The sequence below is a fragment of the Apodemus sylvaticus genome, chromosome 3 (assembly GCF_947179515.1).
Source record: "Apodemus sylvaticus chromosome 3, mApoSyl1.1, whole genome shotgun sequence".
Lineage (NCBI taxonomy): Eukaryota > Metazoa > Chordata > Mammalia > Rodentia > Muridae > Apodemus > Apodemus sylvaticus.
The window spans coordinates 109,104,451-109,129,517 of NC_067474.1; the positions used below are offsets into that span (position 1 = coordinate 109,104,451).

The following is a 25,067-nucleotide window of genomic DNA, read 5'->3' on the forward strand; positions in this document are numbered from 1 at the left end:
ATCCAGTGAGTAGACCTTCCCCAACATGCACCCAGGTTTGGTCCCTAGTACTGAAAAACAAATAAAACTAAAAGGCACACACATACTCATACCAATATAAGTACACTTCTAAGAAAAGGGATTGAGCTGGGAGTGGTGGCTTTAATCCTAGTACTCAGGAGGCAGAGGCAGAGAGGTTTCTGGGTTCAAGGCCAACTTGGTCTACAAAGCGAGTGCCGGAACAGCCAGGGCTACTCAGAGAAACCTCGTCTTGAGAAACCAAAAAAGAAAGAATTAGCACTGTCTCAGACATAATGAATCGTTCAATTAAAGGATGTTTCCCCCTTTGTTTTAGTTGCTGGTATATTCAGAAACAAATGTGTAGCTTTCTGGGAAGCTGCATCATGGAAAAGGCTTCGTGTAGATTGCATGGAGTACTCTTGCCTTTATGTTCATTTTTTTCCCCTCCTATTATAATTTGTTCTATTACCTTTCCTTTGCAAACAGAAGCATAATAACCACTTTTCAAAGAAAGATGATTTGAGAATTATATAGCAATGTATATAATGTACTATCTGGACCATTCCAGGAACTAAAAATACTAATTTCACATGACAGGTTTTTTACTTGAAAGTCTGATAAATGTTGCTTGCACAATTATCTAGTAAAAGTAAAAACAATTCCAAATATTCTTTTTGAAGTAATGAAAATTATCTACGAGTACATAATCATATCAAAACTTAAATGAAAATGACATTACTTCAAATAGTGAAGGATAAAAGAAATGATCTAACTTGTAAATAATGACAACAAATAATCAGATATCAAAACTAGAAAAAAAATGACGTTACCTCATATAGTGAAAGAAACTCCTAAACGATAATCATTTAAGGCTTCAGTTGTCTGAATTGATATGTAACATAATAGCTTACCAGTTTGCTTTCTTCATGTAAAATTAAACCATGAAAAATGATACTTTCTATTTACAAATGGCTCAAGAAATTATTGTATATTTATCAATTTACAATTTATAGCAAACTTAATTAAAATTATTTTTCAAGTAAATCCTAAAAGACCTTGAAATGTATCAGTGCTATTGAAAGAATACAACAGTGTAAGTGGAGAAGCTAATGTACAAAAGAGAACAGTCAACTGAACAAGCTGTCGTATAGAAACAGAAACAGGTTATATAACCTCTGTGTTCTCCTGAGTGGTTAAGGTGAGGAAGAAAATTCCGTTGTAATTGTGCTGTTATTGATTATAGTCTTTAACGTTTCTACAGCCTTGAAAATCTACTCCATTACACAGGAAAACCTCACAACCATCAGTGTAAAAACTTTATTTATAATTTGTTTCTCCTCAACACAACTTTACAAGATCTGAACTTAATCCAGTTTTCCTTTCTTTTTAAACATCTGCAATCAGTCATGTAAAATGTGGGGGAAAAAAAAACCCAAAAAACCCTCAGCTTCCTTTCCCCACTGCTACAGCAAATTTAAGATAAGCCTACAGCATTCACTTACTTTAGCAGGCTCTGATACGGAGACATACTTTTTTATCTGAGAATCAACACCTAAAGATTTGGCTAATTGTATAGCATTTGAATCATCACTGATAAGCGTCCCAAGAGCCACAAGAAGTCTAAATGTGGCTTCTAGGTCTTGTACAACTTCCAAGATTGTGCTAATGACTGACAAGCACTGAGCTTTCCCTTCAATGTTATGGTCTTTATGGAAACAAACAGAATAGTTCAAGGTCAATGTAGCCAGAGCAATATGAATGTTCTTATTACTCCCGGATTTCAGTTCTATTGCATGTGACATCAGTGACTCCCTCTGGGTCATCATGAGCTTTTGTCCTGCCTGACTAACAAAGCAATTGCAAAAAGTCCTAAGAGCAAGCAGCTGGTTTGCTGGCTTTCCTGTAGGGTTCAGAAGGTTGATAAGATGGCTGCTGAACTGATCTCCTTTTTCACTGCAGAAATTCTCATTCACATTGGGATGCTTAATTGATAGCCGGAGAATGTCAAGTGCAGGGAAGACAATGTCTGTTAAAGAGAGAAATATTCATTAATGTGTATGAAAAAAAAAATCTAAAAAATTCCTTATAGCTATTATTCAAACGTACTTTATTTTTCCACTACAAAACAATCATTTATAGACTATACAAAAAAATGTTATTTTTTATATTTGCATAGTGTTTGAGATTTGGTCTGTTGCTATGTATTGTAATCCTAAATACTGGCTCAAGATCTGGTTGTGCCCAATGAGGAGATCCTCATGTATACCAAGTGATGCTGTAAATCTGGCTCCTTAATTAAAACTATTTGTTAAGTAAAGATACCTAGAGGCTATAGCTGGGCAGAAGAGAGGTATATGGGCTTTGGATCCTAGGCTCAGAGTCTGAGGCAGAGACCATGAGGAAGAAAGGAAAGAAGTATAGAGATGTCATGGGGTAGGTAGATCATGAAGCACGGCCACTAGGGCTGGCCAACTGGAGTACAACACACACAAGAGATCTATATCTCAGGGTTACTGACTGGAAGTAGACAAAACAGCATAGAAAGTTGATATATGCCCAGCTCTAGATTATTAATGCTTACTATAAAGGTTTTGGGTCTTTTATTCGGGAATTAAAATGATCTAAGGTAGGATAGAAACCCCCAAATAATATTTACCATAACACAGACTAGATTTATCGCTGTTTTTCAAAACTGAGACAACTCTCTACACTGTCAAATAGTCTGACACAGCTAAACCATGAATAATGAATTATGAATGCTGCAAGGACTTAATAATCGAAAACTAGGCTAAAGAGTTAAAGGAAAAGTTATTTAGAGAAGAATTTCAGTTAACAAATGCTGAAAGGATCCTCATAGGTTGGTAGAGTTTTGTAACTGAGGGCCATATAGATGTCATCTGAACATTTCCCAAACAGTCCTACTGTGTATTTAAGAAAATGGAACATTACATGCTCCATAATGCAAAGACAAAAGGCACCATCATGTATAAAAGATCTTCACACAAACCAGAATAAAACAACCCTGATAAGCTAAAGTCTAATTGCCATTCAAAGGAAATACACAGAGAGAGGACCACAAGAAGCAGCTAACAGTCAGTTAAATCTTTAATGTGGTTATTTTGCAGGAAAGAAAAGCAACCTTTTTACCCCCAATAAATTACTGTCATGAAAAATAAATCACAGGCTTGAGAGATGGCTCAGCGATTTAGATCACTAGCTACTCTTACAGGGACCCAGGTCCAAATTTCAGGTCCCACATGGTGGCTCACAACCATCCTAACTACAGCACCTGGAGATCTGTTGCCTTCTCTCGACTTCTACATTCATCAAGCACTCATGTGGTACGCATACATAGCAGCCATACACATAAAACAGGCCAGAGGGTCTGAAAGGGATCAGACACTCTGACGGAGTTCGTAAAATGCTGTGTGTACAGGGATTATTGTAGTACAGGCTGAAAATCCTAAATCCTAAAATCTCAAATGTTTTAGCATTAGATATCTAATTTAAAAATCAAAAATCAATCAGTAAAGTCAATAAAAATATATTAAACTTTGAGAAACTTCAAATCCTAAAACATTCCTGATTCCTAAGTTTCAGTTAAGGAATACCAAGCATACACCATTAGATTCTCATAGACTATGCTCAAAGCAAAGATTATGAACTCTATCTAGTGATGTGGCAAAGCCTTTCTGTGCAACTGTCTATAACCTCAAATCAGAAAAACCCAAGTTAACTTCCATTTAATCTAGAAAGATCAGTAATTTGGCAGAAATAAAAACTTCCTGGTTAAACTTTGAAGGCTACTTATTTACCTTCAGGCCAGTTGATAGCTTTCCACAAAATCTGAAGTTGCTGGGCTGTTGGCTTTTCTGAAGAATTATTACAAATAAGGGACAGTATCTTTTCAAGAAGTACCAAGTCATCTTCAGTTAGCTTCTTCTCTTCAGGTGCAGTTCCATTAAGTTCCTTCAGTTTTCCTAGAAACCAAAACCAATCTATCAAAATTCCCTAACTAAACTTAGATAACATTTTTCAGAAAAAATTCTTGGTACAGCAACATTCTTCTTGGCAATTAGTAAAGACCATAAAATGAAGTTTTTGAACACTAAACTGTAAGGTAAAAGAATGGTGACCACACTGGTTTAGACTTTACCTGTTCCCCAGATGCTCGGGTACTGCTCTGGAGCCATTCTGTCTTCCAAAGCAATAATCTTCTATCTTCCCTAAATTCACAATAACTTAAAACATTTAACTATTATTTTGTGTGTGTGTGTGTGTGTGTGTGTGCATGTGTGTTCCTGTGTGTGCAGGCATACATGTGCCATGGTTTGCAGACGACGATCTTAAGGCATCAATTCTCTCCTTCACCATATAGAATCGAGGGATCAAACTCCAGGCATCAAGCTTGTACTTTTACTTGCTGAGCCACCTCGCCAGTCTCAGACTTAGAAATCTTTTAACAATCACAAATGGACCTCAGACCTATCTCATTTGTATTTGGTACTACAGTTTTTAAAACTGGCAAATTATCAGAAATAACATTTAAGGAATGTTAAGAAGCAAGAAATCTCTTAGCTTTGTAGCAGAATTAACAAATACCTAAATGTGCATATACTTTTTAGTTCAATGTATTATGGCCTATCAATGTTCCTAGTAACAATATAAAGAACAATAATGAAAAAGTGTTTGCCTTAGATCTATGTCTAGGTACAAGACTTATGTCATTTATCATCATCAGCTTTGTGACCGAGAGATAAAGTAATCTATAGTCACAGATATTTTCTCTTTTCACTTCAATTTGAGAAAAGCTAGAAGAAAAGCAATCAAAGCAAACAGTAGTTTCCCTCTCACCATTGCTGTCCCTAAGCCCCTTTCTCCTAGAGTTTCAATATACAACTCAAGCTAGCCTTAAAGTTGAACTCCTCCTGCTTCACCCTCCTAAATGCTAAAAATACCTCTAGTATCTGTTTTTATTCATCATTGTAAAAGCTTTAGGATCTCCATATACAAGGTGCAGTTCACAATAAACTCGTGGCTCTGGACAGGTATGGAGGTCAGAGAACATGCAAGGCATTTTCTTTGCTCCATGAACTAAATTCAGGCCGTTAGGCCGGGCAACAAAAGTACTTTACATTGCCTAGCTCTACAGGACACTATTTTTTTTTAAAAAAAATAATATATTCTAATTATGGTTTCTACTTCCCCAACTCCTCAAAGGGCCTCTGACTTCTCCACCCACTCCAAACCATGCAAATGAGTATCTAAAATAATAATGATTCAATTAGATAAAAGAAAAACACGTAAGTGTCAAAACAAGCAGAAAAGAGGCAAAATAAAAGTTCAAGCAACATTTACAAACAAAAGATGCACAAATTCACAAATACAAACACATAAAAACACAAATCCAGGAACCATAATACATCTGAAAAAACTTGTAAGGTTAAAAAAAAAAGGGCTGAAAAAGTATTATGAAACAAAGAACCTCTAAAACAGCCACGGAGTTCCTTTTGTGTAGGACACTATTTTGATTTTTAAGGTAAGATCTGTAAATGGGTGAGGTGTGGTAGTACAATATTTACAATCCTTATACTCAAGAAGCTAAGGAAGAAAGATCAGGAGTCAGGGTGAGCCTGTGATACACAGGCCTGCTTTAAACAAACAAAAAATTATGACCTTTATTTTTCAATTGCTTTATCATTGTCACTTCCCCCCAAAAACCTAAAAATCCAAAACAAAAAAAACAAACAAATGAACCCAAACAACAATAAGAGCCTGAGGGCAGGACTTTCATTTTTTATTAAAGGCATGATAAAACATTTATATTATATTTGTACAAAGCTTCTTAGAATCTATTAAGGCCGCATTATTAGACTGCAGTCAACATAGCTGGATAATAAATACCTCAAGGAGGCTGGAGATATGGTGCAATAGTTAAGAGCACTGGCTCTTTTCCAGAGGTCCTGGGTTCAATTCCCAGCTCCCACATGTCAGTTTACAGCTCTCTGTAACCCCATTTCCAAGGGATCCGACACCCTCACATGGATATACATGAAGACAAAAATACCATCACACATAAAATAAATTTAAAAATAAACATAAACAAACATCTCACTATAAGTCTGTTTGGGTAGCCAAATCCTGGCATATGTCAGGCAGAGGAAGATTAAGTTTTGAGAGGATCTCTAATAGGCATTGAATATTCAAGAAAAAATATTAATATAGACTTACCTAATATTTGTGTAGGGTTTGCTTGGTCAAATGTAAGAGCTTCTTTTTTGGGGAAATAAATATTCACTGTTTTAGATGCAGCTGATCGGTAGGCACTATTCCCTATTTACAGAGATCATGAAAATCATAAGGCACGCAAAAAAGTAAGATTCTTCTAATTGCATGGTAACGTTCTCACAATTACTGAGATATATAATCTCTTAAGGCATGCAATAACACAAGTCATCTCCAAACCATTCACAAACTTCTATATGGTACTTGTATTTATTAGTGTAATAATTTCTGGTTCAAGAAATGGAAAAAGAATTAGGAAAGGGCCTTTTCATATCATATTTCCTAATTTGGCTTTTAATAGTCAAACTAAAATATTCTGGCTAAAGAGCAAAACAAGCCAGGCGGTGGAGGAGCACGCCTTTAATCCCAGCACTTGGGAAGCAGAGGCCAGTCTGAGAGGCCAGTGTTCATGCTAGGCAAGAACTCAGCCACTGGGCTAAGGCCTGAGAAGTTTCAATGCAATTTTAAAAATCTAAAAGAAAAAGAAATTTAAAGTAGCTACCTGTAAACGGATCAACTCCAGTCATGGTGGTGTCCATACCTGCAGAACCTGGCATGTAACGACCGGCACCTACAATGCAAGTAAGACTCCTATGAACAAAGGCACATGCATATCATAAAGCCTAACCATTGCTTCCTTATTTTAAAGATCTCACCACTGGTCACACTTCAAAAATATGCACACAAGAAAAATGTCTACAGTGAGCTGTTTATTAGGAAGGTCATTATATGTTTGCTAAAAAGTAATTCCTGGGGCAGGAGAGGTGATCAATGGTCAAGAGTACTGGATTTTCTTCCAGGGGACCTGGGCTTTCAATAAGATGGCTCATTAACAGCACCCACATGGTGGCTTACAGCCATCTCTAACTCCAGCCCCAAGGGATCTGCTGCTCTCTCTGGCTAGTTTCTGAGTGCACTGCATGTACATAGTGCACAGACATACATGCAAGCAAAATATCCATGCGAATAAACAAAATATTTTAAAAGTTTTACAAAATAATACTTCAAGTGACAACATAAACATTAGGTGCCTTCCGCATCATAATTAAAGCAGTTTAGTGAACTGCAGAACATATGTAGATTGAAGGGAAAAATGGCCTCTGGGATGATATATGAATCCCTTATTCTAAAGAAAAAGAACAGGACTAGCTGCTGGTGCATGAGTCAATCAGAAAGACTTAAACAAAGATCTGGGATGCTCTGACAACAGCCCGGTCACGTCTCAGGTTGGACTTTTGACAATGTTACTAAAGACAGAAGGATGAAAACTAGATGTGGAGTGTCAACAGAATTTTGTGATGTTCAGAGCCCTCTGTCAGTCTAAGAGAAGATGAAAACTCCCTGAGTTTACATATAATCTAGATGGCACAAGCAAGACATCACAGACAGAAAAAGCAAAGCAAAAAGCAACAAAAATGTACATAATAATGACGATGACAGAGTAAATGAGTTTGTTGACTTTAAGTGTATGCCAACCAGAGTCTAAGCATGAGTATAGACTCAGTAAGGCTTGAAATGCCATTATGACCCCCAATATATTAAAAGAAGGTTGTTGGGGCTGGAGAGATGGCTCAGAGGTTAAGAACATGCATTGCTCTTCCAAAGGTCCTAAGTTCAAATCCCAGCAAGTACATGGTGGCTCACAACCATCCGTAATGAGATTCTGACGCCCTCTTCAGGTGTGTCTAAAGATAGCTATGGTGTACTTACATATAATAAATAAATAAATCTTAAAAAAAAATACCGATAGCCTAAATGATTTGCAAAAAACCTTTATATGCATTATGCAACTTCATTCTTATATCTTTATAAGGTAGGATATCGCCATTTGTTGTTGTTGTTTTTGTTTCTTAAGACAGACCAGGGTTTTTATCATGCTCAGTTTATCCTTATCCTCCCGTGTGCTAGGAACTCTGTACCATCAGATACAAATTTGTAATCTACTGTCTGTAAGTGTAAGTTCAGCATCTTAATTCTCTTAAGGTATCTCCTGGTAATGATGCACCCAGAACTTCTCCTGATTTTTCTTAGTATGTGTTTAAGCTTGGTATGCTTGGTCCATTTTAGGAAAATAGAAAAAGAGGTCAGGAAAATAATTATGAAATTCTGCTGGACTAAGTTTCAGGGCATCACTGTTCTTAAAACTATTGGTAAAGAGAAAGACATCATTTAAATACTCTTTAGGTCTTCATTACCATTTTAAATCAAACCATGTACTCAATTTCTTAACAGACACTATACTGCCAAAGCATATAGCTTAAGATCTGGTGGTCAGTGTACAAGGTACAACCATTTGCACTTCGGCGATCACATTATTCATTAGAGAATTTCACTGAGAGAAATTCAGAGCTTTATGACACTGACCTACAGTTATAGTGAAACAATTTATCACTAAAAAGGGTCATAGATGTCCATTTCCATAGCTCACTGTACTAAGTCTGGATGGCCACTTAATTCCATTAAAGGTCACAAATCTCCTTCAAACTGGGTATATTGACCATAAACTCAACCTCAAGATGCAACACAAGTGTATAAAGATAAATTAATGCATTCTGAAACTAGTACTTTCTTCAGCAGCATTAAAGTTTAACTCTAGCAATATTTTTCCTGTAGTGTTGACTCAACTGTGGCTTGCTTATCTCAGGAAGTAAATGTACTCTGAAAATCTATTATGACACTTCAAGGACTTCAAGAAGGCCATTAAAAACTTCAGCTAGGAACACTAATCCTGGATAGCCGGGCAGAATGCCTCCTTCCGTGCTTAGTCAAAAACAGTGTGAGCAGACTTCTTGATTGCACTGCTCTAGCCAATATGAAGGGTTCACGTGGCTCCTTCTTTGTCCACAACTTATGGTGGTGCATTGCCAATAATAATAGTGGTACTATATCTTGATTAGACAACCTATTACCTAATTTCACAGATTATAAAAACCTAGATGAGTAAGTAACTTGCAAAATTCTCAAAACAAGAATATAGTACAGCAAGGTTTTGAACTATGGTCATTTTACATTAAACCTTATATTTCTAACTCTTTCCAGCTACTCTTTTCTCCAGGTAGGAAGAACCACTGGAGAAAACAATGTTTTTCATAATATATGACTTAAAATCAGGAGAAAATCTATATATTGTAGGAAAAATGCAAAAATTAGAAATTAAAGATCTATCAAAATTGAAAATAGTTTTAAGGGAATTAACCATTATTGGATTATACCTCCAAAATGTAAAGCCATATGTATACTATAAATAAATGTCATGTAAATAGCACATACTGAGGCATGATTATACTTGTGAAAACGGCATCCCACCTGTGAAAGGATCTGCTGTCTGCACTGTGTTGGAAGGCCCAGAAGTTCCTGGAACATAGCGACCACCACCTATGCATGCAAAACAACAGGAAAGCTTGAGTACATGGGAACAGATTCATAACAGCACAGTACTTATGGTAAATGAACCCACGCTTGGAGAAACAAGCCAAAGCAAAGCTGTCACGTCAGAAACTATAGTCAAATGTCTTAGTGCTGCACAGAAACTAAAATTTCAGTGGTTCTCCAAGCATAGTGCCTTTCCTTTTTAATTTTATGTGTACGAAATCTACAAAGGATACATTAATTTTCTCCAATGGAGTCTCACTAGGAATATTAACTATGCTTCAGGGCAGACCTTGTGCCCAGTAGATGGTCAATGCAAAACAAAATCAACTGTATTTTTATAGTCATTTTGCCTTTATTTTGTGGGCTGCGGGGGGTGGGTACTGGTGTTTGATTTGCATATTGTAGTTTGTGTTTTTGTGGGCTTTGGTGTATGTTTTTGTTTGTCTATTTGTATTTTGAAGGCAGAGATAGAAAGGACATGGAGTATGTGAGTAGGGAGGCAGGGAGGATTTGAGTGGAGTTGCGGGAAGGGAAAAACCAGATTGGAATATATTATATAATTTTTTTAATATTTATGTCTTTCCCCCCTACATTTATGTCTGTGCACCATGTATGTCCCTCTAAGGCCAGAGGGGAGCATCAAATTCCCTGAAACTGAAGATACAAACAATTGTGAGCTGCCATATGGATGCTGGAACCAGAACTCGTGTATTCCCATAAGTGCTCTTAACCGCTGGGCTGTCTTTCCAGTCCCTACGTATAGTTTCTTAACTAACTACTTTTTCAAGTCTTAGCCCTAGCACATAAATGGGGAAACAACTAAAATCAATATAAGAAAGTTGTAGGTGGTTTCTGACTCAACAATAAACATATGTAATTCCTATCCTTGTTCCTGTACAGATTTACTAGGATTCCTGTGGTTGCTGTTGCATGACATCCACAGGCATTAAATGTTAATCTTTGGGTTCCTTACCTCACATGTCAAATGTGCCCTCAGTGCGGAGATTCTAGCCAGGAACATTAACTGTAGCCTCTGATGCTGCTACTTGATAGACAGAGGGAAAATATGCTATAGGGAATGAGGGCTACATTGACATGCACATAAGTGTCGTTGTTTTAGTACCTCTGGAGGAAATAATTGCACATGCACAGTCACATGTCCCTTATAAAGTTAGAGTCTTAGAAGACCAAAGCAAGCCAAGTATTTTGTTAATATTCTAGACAGAGTCAGGTGCTTAGTTTTCAGAGTATTCATTATATTCACTGTTTTGTCCTGCAGTCTGAAACACCAATGAAAATTCAGGAGGGTTAAGCCATTTATACTAATAAATTATTTTGAAGTTTTTAATTATAATAATATACACATGAAATTATATATATGTAATATATAAGCTATGTAAACAGACAAAGCAGTCTTATCCTAGAAGGAGAGAAGAGAATGTGAAGAGCAAGCACTGTTTGTGAGGAAACGGGGCCAGATCTGCTGTCTTAGAGTTTTCCTGCTGTGAACAGACACCATGACCAAGGCAAGTCTTCCCACACCCACAGTGACGAGCCTATTCCAACTAGGCCACACCTCCAAATACTGCCATTTCCTGGACCAAGCATATTCAAACCATGACATCTACTACAGAATTTAAAAGAGGAAGGTGACATGAATTTTTACTTAAAAACAAAAACAAAACAAAAACAAAAAACACAGGAAAAACAAAGATAAGAAATGGCGGTGGTGGCGCACACCTTTAATTCCACCATTTGGGAGGCAGAGGCAGGAGGATTTCTGAGTTTGAGGATAGCCTGGTCTACAGAGTGAGTTCCAGGACAGCCGGAGCTACACAGAGAAACCCTGTCTCAAAAAGAAAACCAAAAACAAGGGTAAGAAATAAGAACAGAAGACTGAAGAATGGCTAGCTATAATGTAGAAGGCCTTCCCTGAGTTAAATCTCAACTATAACACATTTAGTGATACATATACATGCATTCCCCAAAAGGAAGACATTAACTATAAGTTTTTATTTTAAAATTTTAGAGGAAGCCTTGTCCAAAGGAGACAAGACAATTTATTTCCTCTGTACCTCAATTTTCTGGACCCTATACTTAAGGTATACTCCTTGGATTATAATTTAGATTCCAGTAATAACTCCTAATCCCATTAATGATATTTTTATTATAGATAACACAGTAAACTGCAGGCAATGGAATACAAATCACATTTCCCAACTGTCCTAGAGTTGATGTGCACCTATGTAATTTAAGCCCATGAGAACATTAACTTGTTTCCCACTGTGGTGGTGTGACAGGGAAGAGCCCCATAGGCTCATATATATGGCTCGGTCCCCAGCCTGTGGAACTGTGTGGGAAGAATTAGGAGGTGTGGCCTTGTGGAGGAGGTGTGTCACTAGGGGCAGGTTCTAAGCTTTCAGAAAGCCCATGCAGATCCCAGGCTATGTCTCAAGCTGTGAGCTATCAACTACTGCTCCAAGGCCATACCTGCCTGCCACCATTTCTCCCCACCATGATGGTCATGGAATTTAACCATGAAATAAACTTTTAAGCCCCATATAAACACTTTCTTTTATAAGTTGCCTTGGTCACAGCTTCTTATCAGAGCAAGAGGAAAGTAACAAAGACAGTCATGATACTCGTTCTTTAAAACAATAGCACTGATGAGGTGGCTCAGAGAGTGAAGCACCTTGCTGGCAAGCCTAGGAACCCATGTCTGATCCTCGGGAACTACATAGTGGGAGAGAAGCAACCCCTGAGGGTTGTCTCCTGACCGCCACATGTCCTATGCATGTCCACAAAATATGTACAAAATAAATATTAAAAACCCATTGATTTTATTTAATTTACTGGGAGGTTATTTTCATATATTTAAAAGATTTGTAGACTTTTTCTTTTTATTCTATATGTATGAGTACTTTGTCTGCATACTATGTATGTTTACTATATGTTTTATGGACATCAGAATACGTGTAGATATCAGAAGAGAGCACTGAATCCCTGGAACTGAAGCTCCAGATGGTAGTGAGCCACTATGTGGGTACTGGGAACTTAAGCTGGGCACTCTGCAAGAGGGCTTAACTACTGAGCCATCTGTCTAGCCTCCCACCCCTCTACACACACATACACACACACACACACTCCACAATACCAATTTTTGTACATAAGACTTAATATAAGTCCAAACTTACCTGTAAATGGGTCTGAAAAACTGGTATTCCCAAGTCCCAATGTTTGACCTTTTGTGTTATCAATAATAAATTTTGCCACCTGATCCAGAAACATGGGATTCAAATCATTTTTCTGCAAGAAGTTGTATGCAACTAGCCAGGGATCATCACTGATATTATATGGTAATTTATATGATGGTCCGCCTTCATTCACATCAATTGAGAAAACATAATCAAATTCCTGTAATGGAAACAGAAAATAAAAGATAATTTACCTGTTTGAATATGTTGAAGACATATATAACACAATACAGATGGTTTTTTATTCTAACAATTTAGATTTAAAACCTTTCTCTAAAATGCAGTGGTAAAGTTTTCTTTTTGGCAGATAAGGAACTAAAGTGTGCATGTGCTGCAAAATTAGTTGTTTCACTATGAATGGGCAGGTAGGAATAGACTATAACTACTTATTAATACTAAGTCCAAAAGATGATTCCCAAATGGTTGATCTTACGGTTAAAATTATCAGCTGTTAGGGTGCCCCGGTAACCCAGACATACTGGCATTATAAGCACAGTCCTGCAGTGTCCCTCATGTTTAGCAGAGACAGGCATTAAGCATGAAATGGAAGAAACTCCCAATCCAAAATGGCGTGCCACAGTTTTGTATGGAAATTCTAAAAGGTAATGGCTAATTTGTCACATGCAGATTCCCTTACATAGAAAGATTTTATATAGATATATATTTAAAGTACAGAAATTATGTATATCTTGATATATATTTTAAATCTATTTTAAGACAAAAAATAATTCTTACATTTTTAAATGTCAAAATACCAAAGGAAAAAAAAATTGGTTTTTTTGGATTTGGTTTTTTCGAGACAGGGTTTCTCTGTATAGCCCTGGCTGTCCTGGAACTCACTCTGTAGACCAGGCTGGCCTCGAACTAAGAAATCCGCCTGCCTCTGCCTCCCAGAGTGCTGGGATTACAGGCCTACACCACCACCGCGCGGCCAAAGAAAATTTTATTAGCAGAGAAAACTTCTAATTTCCTGTATAGTTTAAAATAATAAATAGAAAACAGAAATAGACATACTTTCCCTTCATATAAAACTTTTCCAGATGTTTGCTGATTAGCACCAGATGAGCCAACAACATCACCAATTTTTATCCACCTCCCGTCACTAACACTCCACTGATAGGCTTCAACTCTCTCTCCATCTCTGATGAGACGCGTCTGTCCTTCTCTAGTACCTTAAAACAAATATTTTAAGAGTCAAAGGTCGACTAGCAGAGTAAAATGCAAAAACACTTAGACAACTTTTAACATGTTTTTATGGATGCTTCCAAGTTCAAAAAGTTAGATGAGCAAACAGAACATGGTTCTTTCTCTCATCAGTTATGTGTGACAGAGCACATCCTCAAGTACTGTACTGGCACTGAGACCAGACGGAACATTAGCAACACATTCCCTTATTTCTCCTGGTATTCCAAAAGGCATTGTGGTGGCATTTTAACTGTGATTGCACTATACTAAATAGTTACCTGGCTCACTGAGATGTTCCCTCCCAGGAAGCTGCTCAGCATTAATATCCCCCAAGTCACCAGTTTTGGAATCGATAGTAGCCTGAGAAAGCTCTCGCTCAAAAGCCTTGATTTCCTCCGCACTTGCTGTCCGCTCCTCTGACTCTGTAAACACTCTAATGATACCATCACTACAAGAAAAGCAGACAAATTTTAAGTCATTGCCATAATTTATTAACATTCGCTCATGTGAATAAAGCAAAAATTATCTGTATTCATGAATATGAAAAAATTATCACTAGGTATTGTGGAGAAGTAAAAGCGACCATGACATATATTATTATTTCAGCTATTTAAAAAAGTTGCTGACAAAGGAGAAATACATTAAAACACAATTTTCAAAGAAAAAAAAAACTGCCAGTGTAAACACAGCAGACATTAGCCTGGTGCCTCCCACTGAGTGATATCCTAGCATTTGGTTTTTCTGAGACAGGTATTAGTATATAGCCATGGCCAGCCTTAAACATGATTTCCCCACCTCAGCCTCTCAAGCGCTGAGATTACAAGTGTCACTGTGTCCAGCACAATTTTCAATTCTATGTTAAGGATTTACTGTAATAATTTAGAAATACAGTACATTTAAAAATCACTACCACATATTTAACATACATTATCAAAGAGTTGGCTAGGTATTGGAGATTATTCAATGAACCTAAGTTTCACAGCAAGACCCTATCTTGAAAACACAAAACTAAAGCAAGCAATCAAAAAAAACAAAAACGGTAGCCAGGCAGTGGTGGCGCGCGCCTGTAATCCCAGCACTCTGGGAGGCAGAGTGAGGATTTCTGAGTTCGAGGCCAGCCTGGTCTACAGAGTGAGTTCCAGGACAGCCAGGGCTACACAGAAAAACCCTGTCTCGAAAAATCCAAATGCAAAAAAAAAAAAAAAAAGAAAAAAGAAAAAAGAAAAAAGAAAAGAAAACAACAACAACAAAAAAACCAAAACAAAAACAAAAAACCCAAAAAGGGTTATTGGGCCAATTCGCCTTACAAAATGGTTCAAAGACCCAACCTAGTCTTATCAAATAGCAGGTGCTCAATATGCTCAAAAACCTCAAAGAAAAATACAGCTCCATGAGCACCTAATACAGTCCTCAACCTATCTTCCCAAGAAATACCTAGATTTAGCACTACATCTTCTCAATTCTGATTTTAAAGGGAGTCACGTTAGCTCATTTAAATTGCATTAATTCTAATGAAGGCTAGAATACTTTCTTAGCTTTCTATTACTATCCTGTTCACTTTCTCAGTTGGCTTATATTTCTTTGATGGTTACCAAGCTTCATGTGAAATATACCTATGTCAACAAATGAATCCCTGCTACAACCATAAATAAGAGGTCTACTAAACCTTCTGCACTCAGAGCTGTCACCTTTTTCTTCTTGCTCTCAATGTCTAGCTCTCAATCTCTTTCTAGATCAAATACTCCTTTATTTCCTTTATTTTTTACTATAGCATCTTCTACTAAAATGTATCGGCAGCAAGAGGCAGTACCGTCTTTCAAAATGAAGTCATTGCTTTCCTACCTTTCCATTCTTGGACCACTAAGCATTCTATGACACCGACAGGAACCTCCCTCCAGGCCTCTTTTCCATCTCCTTGAATTCTGACATCTAGACTCCTGTGTGTGCGTGTGTGTGTTTGTGCGCGCGCGCGCGCGCGCGTGTCCCCACGCACACACGTGTGTTTTATTTAACCTACTGACCTTTCTATATCCAGAGTATTTCACAAGATTCAGTTGCTAGTCTTCTGTCTCTCTTCTACATTTGTCTACTCAGAGAAAGTACTGTGTAAATCCTCAGTATCAATCTTATACCAGAATTCAAACTGACTACTCAGGAAACACTGGCAGGGTGGCAAGACACTACTAATCTTAAGTCAACGTATTACCTTCTTTATGACACTAGAACCATTTTAATCCTCCCATTTTTCTATTTTCATTAATGGGGATTACCAAACTACTGTTTTAAGTACTATCCTTTCCCTGTTTTTCTCTTAATTCTCTCATTCATTTATCCATTAGTAGTGTGAGGACAGTGTTTCCTCTAGTTGAGCTCAATCTGTATAAGTTATAAATCCCACTTAAATCTGATCACATCTTGGTCAAGAGCTCCAATCCTTTAACACTAAGCAACAAATCTAAAAAAGACCTAGCTTGAATCTTAGCCACAGGTAACCCCACCTTTTGTTATACCCCAATCTTAATCTAGTATTTCCCTAAATACAGAATATTCACTTCTAAAGGGAACTTATATATTATCTCTTTTATCAGAAATTCTAATTTCTGTTAACTCAACTTTGAAAATTTAACTTCCCCAGAAAGTTTTTCCATACAGATCTCTTTTTTTCTCTAATTTCTTTGGTATTCAGTGTTTTCACTATATAATTTATAATATAATACTAGACCACAAAGTAAGCACCAGTACTTGGAAAGTTCTTATTATTGCTGTTTTGCTTGATAACAAAAATGTGCAAGCAATGCTCCAATTCACCTGAAACTTCTTTGGTTTACATCTACATACTCAAGTACCTATCAACCACCTAGACACAGAAAATGTATTGACTGACTAGAATATAAATACCTCGCACCAACCACAATGTCACCATTGTCCAGTACGCAGCAGCACCATATAGACTGAGCTGGAAGTCGGATTGTTTGGGCGCATTCACCACGTTTCCATATTCTTAGAGATCTGTCTTCTGCAGTTGTCACAAAATCTAAAATTCATGAAATCAGAAGAACTTGTTTGTATAATACTGAGTTTATTTATAAACATTGTTTTTCTTCATGTGTATACTGACTAATTTAAAATTATTTTTAGATTTTGTAAATTGTTACAACTTCAGAATCATGTTTTTATTAATTTCACAATGTATACTCTATTTTCTGGAGCAATTAATTATTAATTATTTCTTCAAGAGCCTTTTTAATAATAGAGCCATCTACTCTGAAATAGTATGAAGGTAGTAAAAGAATTTCTCAAAAATGGGATGTAACAGCGCAAATATAAATACACAGCCTAAGGTAACCTTACCTCTAGAGTTTGGAAAGACAGATATGCTATAAATATAATTTGTATGTCCATAGAATACTTCCAGACACTCGCCAGTGATCTGCCACCTTCGAATACTAGCATCATTTGCACAGGAAAGAAAATCTGTCTCACTCAAGATTGCCAAGCCTCTTACACAGTCTTCATGCCCTAGATTTAAAAAAATACAAATCATAGCTTATTAACACTTATGTAGTATAACTGAGTAGTAAAATATACATTTCCAAGTTATAGAATTATTTTCTCCTGTAGAAAGTGGTCTGGTAACTCCGCCATTTAGCAATATTGTTTTTTAATCTCCAGTCTTAGGAAGTTATTTTACAGTTTTAGAAGTTATTTTTTTCTGTCTTCTTGACATGATTTTCTAAACTCTTTTTGGTTTTTTGGATTTGGTTTTTTCGAGACAGGGTTTCTCTGTATAGCCCTGGCTGTCCTGGATCTCACTCTGTAGACCAGGCTGGCCTCGAACTCAGAAATCCGCCTGCCTCTGCCTCCCAGAGTTATGGGATTACAGGCGTGCACCACCACGATTTTCTAAACTCTTAAGATATATAGACCAAGCTTGACCAGGAACTTACAGAGATCCACCTGCCACTGCCTCCTTAGCACTGGATTAAAGGCATGTACCACACTACAACTTTATTTTTTTTACTTTTTGATTTTTTTTTTTTAAAGATTTATTTATTTTATATGAGCACACTGTAGCTGCCTTCAGACACCCCAGAAGAGGGCGTCAGTTCTCATTACGAGATGGTTGTGAGTCACCATGTGGTTGCTGGGAATTGAACTTAGGACCTCTGGAAGCGCAGTCAGTGCTCTTAACCACTGAGCCATCTCTCCAGTCCCCACACTATGACTTTAAATAAACAATCAGACATATTCTTCACTTTATCAAAAACCTAGTTTATCTCCACACAAAAAGTTACACACATGTATTACAACATACACAAAATCAGATTCACTCAAATGGCCTCAATTATACTTAAGTTTTTTTTTTTATGAACTCTTATTAGCTTCTAAACTTTCAAGGAAACAATTGAGTAGGTAAGAAGCATATTATGTATTACAAAAGTTGTGAATCCTGACATTACCTGAAAAAGTCCTCTCACATCTTCCAGCCTTCCATAGTTTAATTGTCTTGTCTGCTGATCCAGTTAACATTAAGCCCTGCTCAGGTAAAATCTTTACTGCCCATACTGCAGCTGTATGACCCTGTAAGTAAAATGGGTATCAACTTAAGATGCCACAGAATCTTCATTTTCACTTATTATATAAAATATTCACACAGAAACAATACCTGCAATGTCATCATGCATTTGTCATTCAGCCAGACTTTAGCAGTGGTGTCCCACGAGCCACTAAGTAATGTCCCAAATTTTCCAGAAGAAAGACTACAAACTAAGGGGGGAAAATGGTTAGTTAGTACATTTTTATGTGAACAAATATTCAACCTGGCAATCTTTTGAAGGACTAAAAATTTTAAGTAAATGTGTGAAGTGATGGTTTCTTAGCCAATAAAGTTCTATTCAGTGGAGCTGCAAGAGATAACAGAGGTCAAGATCACAGGCTTTGGGGCCAGCATGTCTAGGGGGACAAGGCCTAGCTGAGCCATTCATAAGCTGTGTGGCCACAACAGTTCAAGTGCTTTGAGATATTTCTGTTTTTTAATTTATTTGTATTTGTATCTTCATTTATTGTTGTTGTTGGTTTTTTTTTTTTGGGGGGGGGGGGGACTTGGTTTTTTCGAGACAGGGTTTCTCTGTATAGCCCTGGCTGTCCTGGAGCTCACTCTGTAGACCAGGCTGGCATCGAACTCAGAAATCCGTCTGCCTCTGCCTCCCAGAGTGCTGGGATTACAGGCATGCGCCACCACCACCCGGCTGTATCTTCATTTATATGTATATGCCTGTTCGGGTATATGCCATATGTGCGCAGATGCCTGTAGAGACAAGAAAAAGGCACTGGAAAAGGGAACTGGAGTTACAGGCAGTTGTGAGCTACCCAACCTTCATGGATGTCAGGTAAGAACTAGGAAATGAACCTTGTGAGGGTCGGAATTCAAAGCATAAAAATATGTTGAGTCAGCTTAGTAACTCTAAATACTTATTAGATAGCTGATAGTAAGAAATTTTTGTTTTTGTTTTAAGTATAATTATGATAATATGGTTATTTCCTCCTATTAGGGAAAAAAAAAGTAGGGGCTAGGGAAAAGGGCCAGCTGATAAAGTGCAAGGAAGCACAAAGGACTGAGTTCACCCTGTAGAACCCATACAAAACTGCCAAGGGGCTAAGAGTGGTACATGTTTATAATCCCAGTGCTAGGGGTGTGAAAACTGGCAGATCCTCAGGCTATCTGCCCAGGCAGCACCCAGTGGCAAGCATCAGACTACCAATGACTGAGAGTTCTTTTCTCACCTTTTCTCAAAAAAGGTGAGGGTGGATAGAGGGCTCTATGAGAAGAGACATTTGTGAACAGGTCTGACAGTATTAGTTCTATCACTGGATCTCATAAGAATTGACGCCTAAGTGTTATCCTCTGACCTTGCATGTGCTGTGGCATTCATCTGCCAAACATACTACTAAAATTGTTTTATGTAGCTAGCCTTGGCTGCCCCTAAACTACCTCTACCTCAAAAGTGAAAGGATTAAAGAATGCCACACCTGGCCCAAAGTGGGGGGAAAAGGTGGTCAGCAGTGGAGGAACAATACCCAAGGCTGTCCCCTCCCTGCCCCCAGAGTTATTCATTGTTTAGGGGAATCAGCAAATCAGTGCACACAAACCACTTGTTTTTTCATAATCCACAAAAGCCAAACAATTTTACCTTAAGTGAAGGGGGGATATTAAAATTACCTTTGGAGACATGTAAAAGCTTTATGAAATACACATTTCAAGTGTCCATAAATACAGATTATTCACTGGACCTGGTGGCATAACTTATAACCCAGCTACACAGGAAGCTAATGCAGGAAGAGGACAAGTTCAAGGTCTCCCTGTGCTCAAGGACTCACTGTGATGTGAGTCCAAGAGCACCTCAGGCAATTAAGACAGATCAACACTGAACACTTACCTATCATGTGAGAAATCCTGAAGATTTATTGAAAAACAGACATTTTGATTTATACTTTTGTGTGAATTGAAGAGTTATAACAGCTATATAGTCTAAAAAGTCTAAAACATTTAATAACTAACACTTTACAGAAAAAGTTTGCGAAGCTACACATTGAAGTACAGAAAAAAAAAATCAAAAATTTCATTTTAAAATAATACCATGGTAGGGTAACAAAATTAAATATATAAGCCACTGGTAATCCTTAAAGCTAAAGCTATGTAAACTCATGGGGAAGATTTTCATACTATTTACTCTCTTTGTATACATTTAAAACTTTCCAAAAAAAAAAAAAAAAAACCTTTAAAATCTGTATCATTCTGCATTTAAAATATTACATAGACACAAACATCTTTACTCTGTACAGGAATTAATTTTAAGTGTTTATAAATCATGTCACAAACTTCTACACATGCTATACAAAGTGATGTGCCTCCATTATTAAGAATGCAAACTGCTTTTCCAGGGGTCCAGGGGTTCCTGTATCTAGTGGCTAACAACAACCTATAGCCCCAGTTCCAGAAGTGTTGTTGTCTCTGAGCTCCACAGGTACCTAAACATAGGTGTATATACCCACACAGACACTCATACATAATTAAAAATAATAAAAATAAATCTTAAAATGATAAAAATAAGTATACATGAGCACACTGTTTTAGCGCATCATTTTATAAGAGCTGTGATATTTTTGAAGTATTTTCCCTTTACTATCAGATCCCCAAAACTATCTGATCCAGAACAAAAAGGAACAACCTTGAATATACCAGTTTATAAATCTGCAAGTAAATTTGTAACAGAAAATTTACAAAACTCAGATGGTCCAAAAAGGTTTCCACTAACAAGCAGAACTAAAAATATAGGAAGAAAAATACATGAATTGTAATTCATAGTGAAACTTCTTCAAATACAAAAGTACCATCATGTTATACTTACCAGTATCTTTGTGACCCTTTAAAATATAAAGTGGCATTGGACTGTCCAGCGAGAAAATGCAAATATTGTGGTCATTTCCTCCAGTGGCAATTAGTCCATGAGGATATATGTCACTTGAGGGTATGATACACACACAAGACACAAAATTAGAGTGGCCGCTCATACAGTGCATTTCTGTAAAGCCCCTGTTAGGACTGGAAAGAGAGGATCATTAATACAAACACACTTGCCCCTGGCTTACCCTAAGACATTAAACATAAAATAAATTCATTACTACTCAGTACACAGCTTGAGTAGTAATACACCATTCAAAGAACATACTGCTTTTAATTAAACATTAAATAGCTATGTTGATGAGTAAGGGATTATATATTAGATTGGGAAAAATCTGATGTGATTTCTCAGTATGATTATACTGATTAACAGGAAAAACAAGAAAGCAAAGTGCAGGGGATGAATACTGCAAGTGCCCCTTTCTCATTCCCCACCACCTTTCTACTCATCAGGTATTGCTGCTCTAAGAAATCTTTGGGGAACTGAAACAAAAATTAAGATAATGAAATCCACTGTCAGTAAATTTGCTCAATGAAGCAAATTACTACCCTTTAGTATAGTATAATAGATGAACCTGAACAACTAAGAATGACAATCATTTTTAGTAAGTATTAAAAATGAGAAACCAAAGTACTGTTTGGGGGAGCACAATTCATTATTAATTAATAAATGCCTTAGATTACAAATGATTGCCTACATCAATCTTTTAGCATCCCTTCCTTAACTAAACCAAACAATGATACCATATACTACGTAGAAAACAACAAACTAGTAACTAAGAGGCACACACAGGAATATCTCAAGCAATAAAACAGTTTATAATCTAGGTGCAACAGCTAAGGCAAGTACACACAACGAGATTAAACTCCTGGACAAAAACTGAACAGTTTCATTTCTTTCCCAAAGCACACTAACTAGTCATCTAACTGTAACAGCAGTTTATGGTTCGATAAAAGCACTGCAGATAGAATGAAGGTAAGACAAACAAAAATACAATTTTCAATATTGTCAAAATAGCTGTGAAGAAGTAGTAAAGGCCTAGGAGACCTGTGGAAAATGATTTCTACACTAGCAGCAGGTTTAGAGGAGAATCAATGGACCAATCACTCCTCTTCTCAAAAGGACAAAAACTGCAAAGACCCTAGTGAAAATACTAGCTGGAAGGAAGAATCAGGAATGTTTCTCCACATTTAGACAGCAAATGCACTGGTAGTCAAACCCAGAGCCTATGCACACCACATATCCAGCCTACTGAAGCTAATTTTAGTCAATTTTAGCAATTGGAACAGTAGTAGCTACTCATCTGTCAACCTCTAACTCCACGGTGAGTGATCCTCCACATATAGTAGACACACAGAAGTCAAAGCATGCATAAAGTATTCTGTTATCCACACAGCAGAGATCAGTTCTCTGATCATTGTTTGCTATTCAAAAACAGGTGGCCATTGTTGAAACTTCCTGTCTGCCTTGGTCATACAAACCACCTCTCCAAGAAATTTAAAGGACTGACCATTTTGCTCCTTCTGCATGCTCTTTACCTATTTTTGAAAGCCAGCAATAAAATTGAAAATATTAGTAGTTATGTATGGTAGTATATATGTCTGCAATCCCAATACTCAAAGGATTTAGTTCAAAGCCAGCTCTGGCAACACAGGTAGAGGCTTTCTCAAAATACAAACCAACTTAAAACAAAGATATTCAAAAGCCAATTGCATATACAGGGATTTAACAACTGAATGTGCATGCTGATCGGAAATGCAAGTAAGAAAAGATCTAAGCGTACACATCAAGTACACACATCACGTTGGGATTTGACACAGGGACACTGAACAACAAACCATTAACAAACTTTGGCTTACTCAAAGGAACAAAATAGATCACTAGAAGTGCTTCCTGCAAAAGACCAAAAAGGCAAATGGCAGACCTCCTAGTCAAAAAAAATCTACAACAGGCATCCTAAGAGACATCTCAGTAGGTATTGGTGCTTGATGACCTGAGTTCAATCACTCAGACCCACATGGTAGAGTGTAATGACTGTTGCAAGTTGTCCTCTGACCTCCAGAGTACTGTGCAAAGTGTACCTTCCCATATATACATAATAAATAAGATGTAATAAACTGGAAGGAAGGAAGGAAGGAAAGAAGGAAGGAAGGAAGGAAGGAAGGAAGGAAGGAAGGAAGGAAGGAAGGAAGGAAGGAAGGAAGGATAGTAAGGCAGCAGACTTAGAAACAGAGAGACAGCTTGGCTGATAAAGTGATAAAGTATCTGCTGTGCAACCAGCACTGAGACCAAGTCTGGATCCTGAGCATTCATAGAAAGCCAGGCTGTGGCCCAGGTCTGTAACCTCAGCAACAGCTGGAACAGGCAGATCCCTAGAGCTCCGCTGGCCAGCCAAACTCCAGACTCGGTGGGAAACATTGTCTCAAAAACTGTGGACAGTGATGGAAGAAAGCATCACCATCCACCTCTAGCTTCCACATACACACAAACCTTACTCACAAAATACTAGGTAAATTTCCCATTAAAAACAAAACAACAACAAAACCTTTGCCAGCGTGGCTCAGTGGGAGAGCAAGCATTTACAAGTGTGAGAGAGGCTTTGTGCAACTTCCTCTGTGCACTTTTACAAATAAGCATGGGGCAGGTGAACTGTGCCAATGTATTTAACATGTTAACACTTGCACTCACTCTGACATGCACATGCACACACACAAACACACCAAACAAAACCTGCCCATCAACAAACTGTGCTATGTCTTGTTCAAAAAGGAGGTAAATGAAGACCTTTCCAGATGACAAAAGTAAGTGAATTCTATACTATCAAACATGCCCTCCAACCCTCCAAGAAGTATGTATTTTCCATATGAAATGAATTCAGAGTCATGCGAACAAAAACAGTCGTCATCTGTGCTAGAGGTACAGACCTATCTATAATCTTAGCAGTTGGGAGACCAAGGCAGAATTTCCAGCTCGAGGCCAGTCTTCAGGTAAAGATGCTTGCTCACAAGTCTGACTGGCCTGAGTTCAATGGCCTGCAACCAAGAGCTGTTAGGAGAATTAGTTCTTACAAGCTGTATAGCTGTACACACACACACACACACACACACACACACACAATTTCAGAGTTTTCAGTTACTCCTCAAAATCAATGAAATAGATCTAAATAATAAAAATGCTAACAATAAATAAATAAAAGAAAGAAAATAACAAAATGTATTCACTTTAAATGTTAATGGAATAAATGCTCTAATCAGAAGACAGATTGGCAGAATACCTAAAAACATGTTCTAAGTATGTGCTGTCTATGCACAAGAGTTTCAGTTTAACACCCAAAATCCAAACACACCAGAAAACAGATATTCCATATAAGCAGTAAACAAAAAAGAGCAAAGGGGAGCTATATAAATATTAAACCAATCATCCTCAGTTAAAAAGTACAGGTACCATTATTACATATTACATATTATTACATATTAATAAAATTGCATGCCAGGTATGCTGACATATG

The 25,067-nt window shown here is 37.3% G+C and overlaps 1 protein-coding gene across 1 annotated transcript in view; it reads right to left on the reverse strand.

Annotated features, from left to right (window-relative positions):
* Positions 1-1,303: 1,303 nt before the first annotated feature.
* Plaa (phospholipase A2 activating protein) overlaps positions 1,304-25,067 on the reverse strand; it is a 32,152-nt gene continuing 8,388 nt past the window's right edge. Inside the window, exons 2-14 of the mRNA XM_052176762.1 lie at positions 21,506-21,699; positions 18,763-18,863; positions 18,557-18,677; positions 17,448-17,615; positions 16,995-17,130; positions 14,375-14,544; positions 13,926-14,083; positions 12,852-13,071; positions 9,592-9,660; positions 6,788-6,856; positions 6,232-6,333; positions 3,816-3,980; positions 1,304-2,026 (exon numbers count right to left, since the gene is read on the reverse strand). Coding sequence (XP_052032722.1) covers positions 1,464-2,026; positions 3,816-3,980; positions 6,232-6,333; positions 6,788-6,856; positions 9,592-9,660; positions 12,852-13,071; positions 13,926-14,083; positions 14,375-14,544; positions 16,995-17,130; positions 17,448-17,615; positions 18,557-18,677; positions 18,763-18,863; positions 21,506-21,699 — 2,236 coding nt within the window. The 3' untranslated portion in view covers positions 1,304-1,463. The remainder of the gene's footprint in view (positions 2,027-3,815; positions 3,981-6,231; positions 6,334-6,787; positions 6,857-9,591; positions 9,661-12,851; positions 13,072-13,925; positions 14,084-14,374; positions 14,545-16,994; positions 17,131-17,447; positions 17,616-18,556; positions 18,678-18,762; positions 18,864-21,505; positions 21,700-25,067) is intronic.